The 15,704-nt window shown below is 34.6% G+C and overlaps 1 protein-coding gene across 8 annotated transcripts in view; it reads left to right on the forward strand.

The window, feature by feature from the left end:
* Positions 1–15,704, forward strand: part of CCDC178 (coiled-coil domain containing 178) — a 426,260-nt gene that overhangs the window by 298,353 nt on the left and 112,203 nt on the right. For 5 of the 8 annotated variants that reach the window (XM_038543570.1, XM_038543574.1, XM_038543571.1 and 2 more), the window contains one exon: positions 10,916–11,006. The exons of the other annotated variants lie outside the window; for them this stretch is intronic. In XM_038543570.1, coding sequence (XP_038399498.1) covers positions 10,916–11,006 — 91 coding nt within the window. The remainder of the gene's footprint in view (positions 1–10,915; positions 11,007–15,704) is intronic. 8 annotated transcript variants of the gene reach the window in all.

Here is a 15,704-nt window from a genome sequence, read left to right on the forward strand (position 1 = left end):
TCTAAACAGTATTTTATTTACATCCACATATCCAGAGAACATATATTGTATATAATGAAATGTGTCCTACTTATCCACATTCTATGTACTCCTATGTAAACCTGATTTTCCAAATAAGGAAGAAGTTATTCAGCTTTCTGAGGTTCCTTAATAAATTGACTAGGCACTATTTCACAAGTTACATTTCTTTTGTTTTCTTGAAATGGGCCTGAGTAAATTAATGCTACCGAAAATATAAAATTAATGTAACTATACAATCTGACCCTTTAAATGTTTGTTAATAAATGACTAGTAAAATATTGTGTACAGCTCGGCATTGAAAATATTTTCCTTTTGTCAACTAAATGGTAACTCAGATAGCTTTCCTATCAGAGTAATCCTAAATATGACAGATTCTTTTTTTTTAAATCTTATACTATTCCATCATAGTAAATCATCAATTAAAAAAAAAAAAACATGTGCACACAGCCAGTACACTATCTGAGAAGACGAAAGAAATAATGGAGTGAATAATATAGTTAGAATTCTGTGGAGTTGTGTCAGATATAAAATCATTTTCAAATTACTTCCTTCGGTGCTGGTAATCAGAATTGTGTGGTTTTTCAAGGAAAAAAAATCCTCATTTTAAAGAAAGATATGCAATGTACCCATAGGTTATTGAAAAAAGTATATAAAACAAAGCTACTATCTGCTTTGATGTACATAGAAAAAGAGCAAAAATGTTATCTGTAAAAGCAGAAAAGAATTTGGCCTGCTTGACTTTTTGTATCAAGCATGCTACAGCAATCTTTTGATTCTAATATGAAACTATAGTAAGGATCATTGCACTAATGCATGAGGATTTGTGATAATGTTGCAGAAATTTTACTGTCAAAACTGAACTGCAGTGTAATGACTTTTGTTATCATGGTTTCTAATAACTATTCAGCATGAATTGACCCTACATATGTTTTGCTGCAATAATGTGTCAGTAACTCAAAAAGCTAAAAAGGAAATAAAAAACAGTCAATACAGTACTATGTATGACTTCATGATAGCCTTTCTCCATTCTTTCTATTACTATTGTTAAAACAGTGGTAACATAGACACCATGCAAACTATAGGATCACATACAAATAAAAAGCTTAGACACTTTGTGGTAATTATGGCCAAAAATACCTCAAAAGTACTTTACAAGAAAACATGTTCTCCTCTGTTCACACTGAGAACTAGGTATTGATTGATCCCTTACTGCTTTAGAGTTGTTACTCTCAGTTCTAAGGAGCCTTTGATATGTTTCTCTTTTCCCTACAATGTGTTTTCGTTTCTTCCCCCTTTCTCTCCCTCTCTCTCTCTCTCTCTCTCTCTCTCTCTCTCTCTCATTCTTTCTTCCTTTATCTCTGCATCCGTCCTTCATTGGAGGATATCTTCACTTCAGCATCTCTTCCTTGCAGTAAATAAGAGAAAATAAAAATAGTCTACTGCTCACCTCCTTTGTGGCTGCCACCATGCTATGCATTTACAAGTGTAAAGCATTGAACCCTGTACCTATCATAATATAAACAGTTACAGATAACATTCTAATTATTATTCTATTCTTCTTAATCAATTTATAAAAACTCTAGGAAGGGCGCCTTGGTGGCTCAGTCTGCTGAGTGACTGACTCTTGATTTCTGCTTAGGTTATGATCTAAGGTCTGGGATCAAGCCCTATGTCAGGTTCCCTGCTTAGCAGGGAGTCTGCTTGTCTCCCTCTCCTCTGCCCCGTGCCTGCTCATATTCTCTCTCTGTCTCTCTCTCTGTCTCTCTCTCTAACAAATAAATGACCTCTATGAGACAATTGGGAATATTCCCATTTTTTTTTCTTAGAAAATCAGGGGCTACTATAACAAAATGCCACAGATGCGGTGGCTTAAACAGTGACCTCGTTTCAACTTAATTATGTCTTTAAAAAGCTTATCTCTAATTAGTCACATATTGAGGTCTTGGAGGTAGGACTATTTTTTTTTTTTTAGACTTTATTTATTCATGAGAGACACAGAGAGAGGAACAGAAACAGGCAGAGGGAGAAGCAGGCTCCATGCAGGGAGCCCGACATGGGACCCTATCCTGAGTCTCCAGGATTACACCCCGGGCTGAAGGCAGCGCTATACCGCTGAGCCACCTGGGCTGCCCCGGGGGTAGGACTTCATCATATGTATTTGAGGGGAGAAGAACAGTAAAACCCATAGCAGGTGCTTTGTAATTTAAGGCCACACTGCTTGTCAGTGGGAACAGTGCTGGGATTCGAACCCAGGTCTCTTGGGCTCAAGCTCATGAACTTCTGCTATTCCATTGCTTCTCTTATATTCTTTTTTTTCTACCCTGATCAACCTATTATTCATCCTGTGCATCATTAAATCTCTTTAAATGCAAAGATCTTTCAATTATAAGGACTTTGTAACATCTGTGACATCGGTCGTATGATTAAGCAATGCCTAGTAATGAAATAATTTTTGATGGAAATATTTTATGGTTTTATACAGTCAATAGCAGATCATTTATGTTTCTCATAAATGGTCAAAAATCCAAACAGAAAAGTTCTTTTTTCAAATAAACAGACTTTAAAATTCCTCTCTCATTGCCTCAGACTGCAGAACATGTGTTTGTCAATGCAGATGAACCTAATCACATAGAGACTGCAATAAAAATTAGGATGAAGACACAGGCCATCCATGTTGAAAACAGGAACAAAGAGAGCAGCAGCTGCAAGCAGTAGGCAGTATTTAGCAAATAAGATAGAAGGAAGGGGCACCTGGGTGGCTCAGTTGGGTGGTTCAGTCGTTAAGCATCCTTTTCTTGAATTTCAGGTCAGGATCTCAGGACTGTGGGATGGAGCCCCATGTCGGGCTCTGTGCTCAGTGAAGAGTCTGCCTCTCCCTAGCTGTCTGCTTCTGAACCACCCCCCCGCCCCAGCTTATGCGCACATTCACACTCTCTCAAATAAATAAGTCTTTTTTTATAAAAATAATATAGAAGGAAGCAAAGCTTTCTGTGAAAATTTGATAATAGACCTGAGATTCTGAGAGACATGAAAGCACAAATAGATTTGGACACATGCACACACATGCACACATACAATAAAGTGCCAAAAAATAATACTATAATAATCAATATGAAAAGAATAGGTGGCTAACAAATACACTATATCAACAGAATTTCTCCCAAACATAACAGAACTTTAGAAAAAAATAAGAGAAGTAGTGAGTGCTGATAAACGGAAACTCACATGCTTACAAGAGCACTGGAATGTGACAGCAAAGGAAGGAATTATGGCAACACCACCTCCCCAAATATCTTCCTGTATTGAAAGTGTGTGGGGCAAGATAACGACTACCATGGCGAGTCCCTTTCAGCTTGAAGACCAAGCTTCTTAAAAGCAAACCCCCATAACTTGGATAGGATCTTTCTTACCTGGAGGTGCAAGAACTTGAGGTGTTCCTCAGGATAACTTGGGGTTATCTGTGAGTAGTCTATCTGAACAGTGTACCAACAGCAATGCAGCATGTATATGGGAGAAAGGCCTGGGGTTGCCCCAAATAAAGAGCCAGCTGGTTGTGGGGCATATCTCTAGTGATGCCTCACCAAGTTTTAAATTTCAAGGATAAAGAAAAAATTCCAGAAAGGATCTATTTAGAAGAAACATTAGTGATACAGAGGGAAATTATCCCACTAACCCCAGACCACATTCTCAATGTTTTATGACAGAAAACAATTAGCAAAATATATACATAAATTTACAGAACAAGTTAAAGCACCCAAGAATGCTGAATCTTGGCAAATCATTGTCTATATGATAGATACAGAAAGGTATTTTCAAATGAGCAAACAACAAATACAGCAAGTTTTAAAATCCAGATGGCCAATAAACATAGGAAAAATGTTTCTACCTCTCTAAAAATTCTATACATACAAATTAAAATTAGGTACAAGTTTTTTACTCTGTTTTTGGAAAATCAATAAGATTGATTATACAGTGATGGTAGTGAATGTAGGAAAAGAGGCATTCATAAAAGGTGAGAACTCTCATTTGTCCATAACCATTCACCAACCTACCTATATCTACTCCATAATTGCTGTCCTTCTTATTAGAATTGAAGTTTTTCAGCTTCTAATATAAATAAGGAACCCCAAAAAATAATAAAAAAATAAGGAATCCATCCCCTTTCACCTAGCCAATCATCTATACAACTTTCCCATCCTTCTGTATCTTCATATTTTCCCTCTCCACTGGACTATTCTCATCATCATACATGCATGCTGTAGTACTTACCACCTCAGAAAACCTCTTTTGATTCCAAATTCTCTAGAGCCCTTCATTTTTGTTAAAAATTTTGGAATGAGTCTTCTGCATATACAATTTTTTTTTTAAGTCATGAGAGACACAGAGAAAGGCAGAGTCACACACAGGGAGAGGGAAGAGCAGGCTGATCCCAGGACACCAGGATCACTACCCAAGCCAAAGGCAGATGCTCAACCATTGAGCCACTGAGGTGCCCCTGCATATGTAATCTTTACCTCATCACTTTCCATTCTCTTCTTTGAAGTACCACTTGTCAGTGACTTCCGTAATGTCAAATCCAATAGTATATATTTAGTCTCATTCTGCTCAATGGCTCATAAATATTTGTTCACTATTGACCATTCTCCTTCTTGAGGGATCTTTTACCTTGGTCATGTTACTGTGGTTTCCTCATTTTTCTCCCCCCCTTCACTGAATAGTCTATATCTCCTGTATTAGCAACTCATTCTGCTCAATTTCCGAAGGTTGAGGTGTGCTCAGTAGTAGGATTCATTCACTTTTTTTAACCATGCCCTATCTTTAGATGGATGCCTAAATATGAATGAATTGCACAAGCATAATTTTGAGGAAAAGAAGCTAAAGAGTACATACTGTATGATTTTTTTTGTTGTTGTTTATATAAACAGACTGAATTAATCTGTACTATTAGAAATCAAGAGAGTCGTTATCCTCAGTAGGAAGTACTGAATGGAAGAGGACAATAAAGGGGGTTTGAGGAACACTGGTAATGTTTTCTTTCCTGATCTGGTGGATGTGTTCAGTTTGTGTAAGTAATTCATTGAGCTATCTACTTATGATGTGCAAACTTGTGTGTGTGTGTATCATAATTAAATTAAAACATGAAATCACTTTGTGATTTACCACCATATTCAGAATAAATCCACACCTCTTGCCCTGGCCTTCCAGACTGCATAATCTACTCTCTTCCCCAACTTGTCATTCACATGTGCAAGCTACTCTGCTGCTTAGGTTTAGACTAACCTTGTCCACTCATTCTCAGGCTAGGGTCTTTGAAATTTCCAGTCCTTCTAGATGTAAATTTCTTTCCAAATTCCCTATAGCTGGCTCCTTCTTCCCATTTAACCATCCCATTAAGATTTCCTTCCTAAGAGCAGCCTTTCCAGAGCCCCTAATCTAAAGGTGTCCCTTGGCCACCCACTCTGATGTCACAGTATTTTGTTTTCTTTTTAGCATGTAACACTCTGATATTTTATTCTATGTTCATTTCCTTGTGGAGTAATTCTGCTGAAAGAATAAGCTCAATAAGGGTAAGAAAAGAGCTTACCATCTTATTCACAACCTCAACTCTAGCACCCAGGAAAGCGCCTGGCAAATATTTTTTCAATACTAAATGATTGTTCCTGGTGAGGTATCTACAAAGTATTTATGCATACCCAGTGAGACAGCATTTCTACTTCTGGGAACTTGTAAGAAAATAATCTGAAAAAGTCTGCAGAGATATACATATAATGATGTTGGCTATAGCACTGTTTATAAAAAGGAAAAATGTCAACACATTCGACATACAATAATATGGAATTGTTTAAGTATATAATAGAATTGGTATACAGTGGAGTATTATACAGTCTTTAAAAGGAATAGCATAAATAACATGGAGCATATTTAATTAAAAGATCAGGTTATAACTCAACATGTGCTATATGTTTCCTATTTTGTATTCTCAATCAGATTTTATTATACATATTTCTGTTGCTCTAACTAGAGGGTAGTATAGTCCAAAAGTTAACTTCATTAAGGCTGTGGATGATTTTGGCCTTCTCATTCTTTTGTTTATTTTGTTTTTATGATGAACTTTTATTATTTCATGATATAAAAATATAAAGCTTTTTTTATGTTACAAAATAGAAGTTAATATGGCCCTTGAAATAAGAAGTGGGCATTGCAAACTGGCTATCATGAGCTTTTAAAAAATGAAGGACACCTGGAAGAAAAATCTAGAAAAATCCAGATCAGATAAAATTCCAAATATTCTCAGCTCCTACTATGAATTCTTTCTACTATAGTTCATTTGCTTTGCTTACTTAAAATAGATATAATTCTCATTACAGAATGTGGGTTCAGTTATTGTCATAAGGGTTTGTAATCTTCACAGTCTAAAGTAATTACACCCTTAATAGGAATTATTCTATCTTTATACAAGGATACATGGCAATTTGGATCAATGCTGAAAAAAAGAATAGGGAAAATCCCACAGCATCCCTTAAATACATATATCTGTAAATTTAAAATTATTTCATTTTTCTATGGTGATGCCACATATACACTTATTAAGAAATAAAGAAACAAAGAAAAAAGGAAATAAACATTTTAATTTTCATGTAGCTAGACACACCTGAAATGAATACAGATTGGAGTATAATTTCTGTCTCTGTAAGACCCTGGGAGACTCAGCCAGCCAGACTGTTTCCTTCAATTCTCTCTCTTCTTTCATTGTATAGAGGTAATGTGAGGATAATGTGGGAATATGTATGTGACAGCCTTATATAGGGACTGTCAGTATATGCTCTTAAATATTTGTTGGTCTCCTAAATATTTGTAGCCAATATATGGGCTAAATAATTCTCCTCATTTTACAAGTTCCTTATGGGCACCCTCTTTAATTTCTTTTATTGCCTAAAACACTTTTGAAGGGGATAGCCTCATATTTTCTCTAAAATACTTGCATTTACTTGCTATTTGACTGTGTTTTAAAGATGTAGCTTGACTCCTCTAATTACAAAAGTAATACATACACAAGGCAGAACTTTTGAAAAAACACAAAAATGACCAAATTTTATCTTTAAATCCATTAAAAGATATGGTAGTAGAGACTAAAGGTAGAAACAAGTATTTTGATGGCGATTAACTACAACAAAGAAAAGGCAAAATGATTTAAGTTCTTGAATGTCTTACCCCTTCTAAGTTTTTCCTATGAGGTATTGGCAGTTTTCACAGTAGCATCACATTGTTGATTAATATTCTAATAAGACAAATTTCCACCCATCTGTTTTTTGTGTTTATATTATTCTATCTTTTCAATTCCATGTCTTATTTATAGTGAGTAAATTTATAATTACTTGGAAGCTGATGAGCACACTCTAAGTTACTTATTGCAGGTCATTTAATAGCAGCTGACTAGGTCCCCAGAACCAGTTCCTGGGAGCTACATTCAAATATTAATGCAACATGAAGTGGAAATTTGTATTATTTTTTCATTGAACATTCAAGCATGTTACGCTTTTACCTACCTAAAAATAAAGTAATTAAAGTCATATTTTCCCCAAGTTTGTCAATGAGAATGTGACAAATAGCAGATTCTGAGACCTTTTGAAAATAAGATGGATTGTCACTATCATTTTTCCTTGTCTCTGTGGCTTGTGATGTTATCACAAAAGACGAAGTGGGTCTGGCATGATTTGCTATTCAGAAAAACTTGTTGGTGTTTCATGGAATCCACACTTTTCCAGTTGTTTAAAAATTGATTGACTAATTACCTCCTCTAGTATCTTCCCAAGTAACCAAGTCCAATTCTTTTACCTTTTTAAAGATACACAAATATTTTGCTAGAATTTAGTACTCTACAATCCCCTACTGTTTAAGTTTTAAAAATTGTACATAACTGTGCCAAATCTACAATCATCCCGGAATACAAAACAAATTTTATAGAGATCCTTTTCATTGAATACTATACCAAATCCTTGTTTAGTCATCCATTTCCTTCCTTAATAAACATTCAGATTCCTAATGCTTACAGTTTTAATATGTTCATTTTGTCCCAATTTTTCCCCTTCTCTTCCTCCTTTCCTTCTTCCTTTTTTCCTTCATAATTATTTAATACATTTTTGCTACCCAAAATGAACAATGATAGTATAAGTCTGCTTTCTTTTTGGTATTAAAAATATCCTGATTAATATCTTCTTCGTCTTCAAATATCTTTTTGAAGCTTGTGCTAAGATTTTGGGCATAATCTTAGTAGCTCTCCAACTTAAAATAATAATCCCTAGGAACTCAGACACACTGAACAATGTTAAGCAGCAGCTGTTCTAAAACAAAAACAAAAACAAAAAAGTAAAAAAAATAAAATAAAAATAAAACAAAAACAAAATCTAAGTTATTAGATAAGCCTCAAAAATTTAGGATTGTTTCTTAGAACAATCCAAAACAAAAAGATAGTGACCAAGAAGGAAAACAATTACATGGTAGTGAAAAGTTGTAGGTTGGTAATTGCTTTCCTTCAAAAGCCTTTACCTTTAAAAAATGGTAGTTAATACATGTGTTTTATTCACTATTTTAATAATTTATATTACTCAGCTATCAAAAAAATGAAATCTTATCATTTGCAATAACATAGATGGAAACAGAGGGTATCATGCTAAGTGAAATAAGTTAGAGAAAGACAATTAAATGATTTCATTCATATATAGAATTCAAGAAACAAAACAAGACTCCCTAGATCAATGGACATATGTATACCTGACTGAAATGAAGTTTCACAAAATAATTCTTTTGTTTTTAACAATATCTTTATTGAGATATAATTCACCTATCATTAAATCCACTCTTTTAAAGTGCGTTCCGAGGGTTTTTGTGTATTCACAGGGTTTTATAACCATCACCACTATTCTATTTTTATCACCCCAAAAAGAAACCTGTAGTCATTAACAGTGGTACTCCAGCTCCCAGCCCTCACCCGTGGCAACTTTCCATTCCAACTTTCCATAATTTCTGTCTCTGTAGATTTTCTTATTCTGGACATTTCATTTAAATGAAATTGTACAGTATATGGTTTTTTGCAACTAGCTTCTTTGATTTAGTGTAATGTTGTCAAGATTCATCCATGTTGTATCCTGTTTTGCTACTTCATACCTCTTATTGTTGAATTATATTCCATTACATGGATAGATCACATGTTGTTTATCAAGTCATCAGTGAGTGGACATTAGGATTGTTTCCACTTTTCAGCCCTTCTGCATAGTGCTGCTGCCACAATCATGTTGACATATGTTTTCATTTCTGTGGGATATATAGCTAAGAGTGGAAATTGACAAAACAATTCTTTACAATATACGTACAGTTCATAATTTTTCTGTGATTTTTCTAATCTCTTCTGTTCTTTTCAGTTTCATTTTTAAAATGGTAGTTGGGTTCCTCTAAATTGATATCATTCTAAATGAGTTGCAACCCACAGTTTGAAAAGCCCAAAGCTGGATGACTCATCAGGGTCTTTCCAGATTTAACACAATAGTGCATTACATGGTATTATTGCTCTAGGTGCTTCATAAACAGCTTTTCATTTAGTATTTATAACAACCTTTTGAAGCAGGCATAAATAGCCCCATTTTATGTGAGTGTAAACTGAGAATCAAATAACTGACATAACTGCCTCTAAGGCCCAGGCTGTATATACTTTATTGAAATAAAGTCCAGTTACATTCAATTGGTTCTTTAAATCTTATTAAGTCTTCTCATAGTCCCCCAGGTCAATCATTTGAATATCCTTGGCTGCTGACTTTCACTTCATGGCTGAATGAGAAATGTCTTTTAGCCTGCTTGCTTTATTTATTTTTTTAAAGTTTACATTTTTTTTTCTGTCTACACTGTTAATATATGCTTATTACAGAAAACACAGAAGGACGCCTGGGTGGCTCAGCGGTTGAACATCTGCCTTTGGCTTGAGGTGTGATCCCACAATTCCAAGATCAAATCCCACATAGAGCTTCCTATGGGGAGCCTGCTTCTCCCTCTGCCTGTGTCTCTGCCTCTCTCTGTGTCTCTCATGAGTGAATAAACAAAAATCTTAAAAAAACAAAAACAAAAACAAAACACAGAACATAGCGAAAGCAAAAAAAAAAAAAAAAAAAGAAAACCATGCAATTTTCTAAACACTTACACTCCCAACATGGAAGATCACATTTTGCCTTATAATATATACACATCCAGTCTGTCTTTTAACAAAACTGGACTCATCCTGCACATAGTGTCCTACAAATTGAAAAGGTGTTCATAATAAATGATTAAATATATTTGCTTTTTACTTTATCCTGCACTAAGTGATGGTTCTCCCTTGACTAAGTTTACAACCTTCTATGCTTAACTCTCTTATTTCCTCTTCCAAATTAGAATTAAATTTGATTTTCCAACTTCTTAATGTTGGGAGTCTCTGGATCTGTGCAGTTTCCTCTCAGGAAAAACTCAAAATTCCCTAATCTTCTCAATTTTAGCTAATTTATTACTTCTTAAAATGTATTCTGATTATCTCCTGATTTTGCCTTACTTTCCAGGCTTTCTTTCTGCTTTTAGAGAGGGACTGTAAAAATATTTTTTTTAACAAGGACAGTTTTGTGCCTCTGCTACACTTAGAAACATTTTTCACTAATGCTAGTTAGTAACTAGATAATTTGTGAACCCCAGTTCATAAATTTGAAACCACACATGATAGCCATCTCAAAAACAAAATGAGAAAAAAGACAGGGGAAGTAGAATCAAAAGACAGCTTGTAATAATTCCTAAAAGCTAGGAATTCCTTGCGTGCATTTTGGACTATAAATTACTTAGAACAGGAATTAATTATGACGACCTCTTTCTTGGCACACAGGTGGTATTTCACAGAATTTTGCTTGATGCTTACAAGCGAACTGACCCCTTCTCATCCCTACTTCCTCCACTCAGAGAAAGGCAAAAGCCAGGTAATCGTAGTATGACATTTCAGTCACACATAGTAAGTAGCACAGGCATATGTGTGTGCCCAAAGAGGAAATGTCTTGCGTCCATTTATTTAACAAGCATTCTTGAGTTCTTGTGGCAATCCTATCTCTTTAGTTGGTACTCAAAAATTGGTGGTAGGTGATAGAAGATAACTAGAAGTCTATGTCCTTCCCTCATTGAACCTACAGCCTCATTACGTAGCTGAAACTTTTAGTGCTAAGCATTAGAGAACACTCACAAAGAACAGGAAGTGAAGGATAAGACTGGATTTTTTTCACATGAAAAATATTCAGTGATTGTCATATTTATTGGGTTTGAAGACATAGGTCATGGGAATATTCAGTGTAAAGTGGATTCAGCTCAAGATGGCTCATCTAAATGGGAAAGGCAAAAGTATGTACACATCATGGAAAGGGCTGTTTTTTCACTAGGAGAGTGAATGTGATAACTACACATAAAGAACAAAAAAAGGCATCGGGTGCCTTGTACTCATGATCTGGCCCTAAACGGGACATTCTAATATGATAGTTTAAGTTTAGGAAAATAAGTAGCATATTAAAATTAGTATTTTAATTTGAAATCGTTTTCACAATGGTGTCATAAAGATTTTATATACTGGTATTTCATATGCTAGTGAACAAAATATTTTTCCAAACAAACATGTAAAATTTTGAAACTGAAGGTTGTTATAAAATGTTATCTAAATAAGTCAAAAAATTAAATTGTATTTTAAGTTATTATATAATTTGAAGTAAAATATTTTCTGAAATATTAAGTATTATTTTACTTTTTTGTCCTGCTTTGCTATATACATAAGTTGTTTCACTTTTGGATTTTTTAATTTTCTTTTTGACTCTTTAATCTCTGAAGACAGAGACCCCTAAACTTATTTTTTGTCTCTACTTCCTTCTTATGTATTGTCAGTAAATGTTAATTAAATTGAAATTCCCCTTTGCATGTTATTTTTATCTCTGAAACACTCATTTCGGGCTTATTTACCTTTCTTAAAAGGCATGAGACAGTGTTTTCTTAATTTGTTTTTTTCATAAAGAAGAAATACAGTTTTTATCACAAATACTACCTATATTTAGTCTATTATTTCAGTCTCTTTCTTTCTCTAAGTATGGAGCCCTCAACCATTTGAATCTGTATAATAAGTGTGTCCCATAAAAGAAATAATAAGTACTTCTTATTATTTTCTAGGAGACATTAGACCTTTCCACAGGTTACAGGGACTGATTTGGGATAATGGAACAAATCCGTTGGGAAACCCATCTCAGTATGTGGACTATGTGAATGGATTATCTTATGGATTGAAGCCTGTGATTTTCAGGCTGATGTCCAGACACCAGATGGCTTTAAGATCCTTTCATCCAGAACACTAGCAGCCTGCTTTAGTCACATTGCTCTTGCTAATATTTGTAGAGCATCTATGTGGTCCCCAGTGCATGCACTTATTATTCTATTAGGCAGACATTATTCCTTTTGAAGCTAGATCACATGACCCCTGGGCTAAGTTGACATTAATCACTATTTGTCCAACCTTAGGCTATAAAGTTCCTATATATGCATCTTCTAGGAAAGGACTTTTCAACAGCCTGTTCATAAACATGAAACAACAACAAAAAGATCTACCACTATCACCATTTAAAAATTTAATAATTAAGTTGTAACCTCTTCCTGTCCAAATACATGTTACTAACAGGCAATTCTAGTTGCTAAGAAGCCAAAAGATCCTGCTTCCTAAAGACTGATGAAACTAGTTTATGAGGGACTAGCATAAAAAGTTCCTGGTCACCTTCAAAAACCACACAGGCTGAGTTTGAATAGTAAGAAATGGTTTTATGGAAGCTATTCCTTTCAAGAATTCCAAATATATCTTAAACACTACACATGTATTTTTATCCTCTTCTGGGCTTTTGTTTCTTCTTGAACGATACAAACAAGAATTTCCCATCTGTATGGTAGTATGGTTGGACTCTGCTTCTCTTTTGAATACCAATTCATATAAAGTGTAGAAATAATTTTTAAAAGCCTCTCTTGTTTAATCAGTTTTGGTTGCAAACTTTCTGCAATAAAAATCATTATCATATAACTTAAATTTTGTAATCTTGTTACCTTCTTATGTACTAGAGTTCTGAATTTACCTAAGTTGACAAAGAAATGAAATTTTGCAGCTTTTGTCTGACATGCATGCTGTTTATGATTTTAGGGATTATATTCATTTTCAGCATTAAATTCATAGAATAAGCAAAATGTCAAACTTTGTTTACTAATTTTATACTTATCTGTTCCTTTAATATCCTGTCTTGGTTCTCTAGTTATAACATAGATGAACCTAAAGTTTGCTAGAAACATTTGCCATTAGCTTCTTCTAAAAAAAAATTAAATTTGAGGATAATCCTACCTCCAGAGCTTATTCTGTTCCTGGCCATTGACTGTGACAGTGGAAGGCTCATCTGAAAGCACCGGAGCATCCCATCTAAAAGCATAAAACATATTACATTTCATGAAAAAGCTAATTCAGATTGTTTAATTCTGGTAATATTGCCTCTGTCACCTTCAAAATCAAAATGTTCTTTCCTGTTATTATAAGGAAAACAACCAAATTGCTAAAAAACCCATTTGAATACACAGCTGCCTTATGTTGCATACTAATTTGATTAAAAACGCTTGCGCCTCACCAGCATTTTTACATAAAGCACATTGGTGAATTTAACAAAGACTACTTTAAAAATATATCTGAGGCAGTGTTGATGACCAGAGTCTGCAGTAGTGACCACTGGCCCCCCTGGACTGAGCAAAAATCTTTCTGGCTGTCTTGGAAGGCATGAAACAATTGTCGAGCTATATTTGTTTGCTCACTGCTTTGGGCACTGAGCCAACCTCATTGCAAATAACTGCATTAGTCAAGTGTATCCAAATTATTACAACACAGCGTCCATCCCAGTTATTGCTGTTGAAGCATTTTCTGAATCTTCATGTCACTAGAAAACATTTATTTGAAGGGTGAGCATCACATAAATTCAGGTCCACTTGGATTTATAGAAAAGTAGCAAGACTACTTTCACAACTGGCTTTATTTTTCCTTTCTTTACAAGGAGTTTTTGAAGGGCTGATTGTTAGAACCTTATTAAGTCAGAAAACTTTCCAGTCCTCAGCAGGATATTTTTTATCCTGTATTTTTTCTTTTATTCTACATTTCTTTCTTGGGAGGATTTTTATCCAGTGTTAATATTTATCCATATATTAACTGACTTTAACTTTGTTTCTAAAAATGAATGTGAGAATTAAAGGCATTGGTGACTGGTATAAGCTAAGCTACTGAAGTCTACACAATTAAGTAGATTGAGATTTTAGAAATCTTATTCCATATCTAATAGGTGAGTCACAAGCAAAGTCTGCATGCAGAAAAAGAAATCCTAGGTCTTTCTTGATGATCATGCTAGTGGATTCATGTATCAATGAAGATACTCTCTAAAAATAAGATATGTTATTTCAAAAGACACATTAGCTCCTTAACCTGCAAGATTGCTAAATATATATCACAAAAACTTATCTGACATAAACCATGTTCATTTTGGCTTCCAAGGTAACTCCACACTGTATAATGTTTGGGTTTGGTTCTGGTTTTCATCTGTTTTTTGTTGTTGTTGTTGTTGCCTGCCCATTTTCCTCCTCATTCCCTTTATATTATCTAGAGAAGAGAACCATTTTACTCTTAGAGATAACCCAGGCTACTGGGTATCACAAATTGTTTCTTAGGATCTTGGATTAATAACTTCATTTTCTGTGATATGAAAATAATGATGTCTGCCATTTTTATTTCAAGATTATTCAGAAGACTAAAATAAATACTAGAAAGTATTTATAAGCTATTTCAAATTTAAGAAAATTTTTACTATAAACTTAATGTTCAGCATCATTTTGCCTTTTGACCTCTCAAACACATCTTGGAAAATAAAACAAACTTATAGGAAAATGAACCCAGCCTATATATGTTTGAAAAACTATATGAATAAAATAGTTATGTTTTTACCGAGGTTTTACCTCATTAAAGGCTATTTGATATGAAATATGAATAAACACATACAAAATATAATCTTAATTTGATACTTACAGCATATTAAAAAAATACTCCAGGAAAATAATTTTACTTGGAATGAACTGTATTAGGAGCTTTCTGATTCTTCTTTTACTGTTCTTTAGTAGGAAGTATATTCTACTTATATATAAGTCAAAAATAATAAACTTATCTCTCAACAATATTTATCATGCATTCACCATGTCAAGTACTCTGAGACTTCCAGAAACTTTAAAAATAAGTGTCCAAATTGGGCACCTCGGTGGCTCAGTGAGTTAAATGTCTGCCTTCAGCTCAGGTCATGATTTCAGGGTTCTGGATCAAGCCCCACCTTGGGCTCCTGTCAGCAGAGAGTTTCCTTCTCCGTCTTCCTCTGTCCCTCCCCCCCACTCATGATTTCCCTCTCTCTTCTCAATACATAAGTAAAATCTTTTTTTAAAAAAAATTAAATAAGGGATCCCTGGGTGGCGCAGCGGTTTGGCGCCTGCCTTTGGCCCAGGGCGCGATCCTGGAGACCCGGGATCGAATCCCACATCAGGCTCCCGGTGCATGGAGCCTGCTTCTCCCTCTGCCTGTGTCTCTGCCTCTCTCTCTC

The sequence above is a fragment of the Canis lupus genome, chromosome 7 (assembly GCF_011100685.1).
Source record: "Canis lupus familiaris isolate Mischka breed German Shepherd chromosome 7, alternate assembly UU_Cfam_GSD_1.0, whole genome shotgun sequence".
Taxonomy (NCBI): Eukaryota; Metazoa; Chordata; class Mammalia; order Carnivora; family Canidae; genus Canis; species Canis lupus.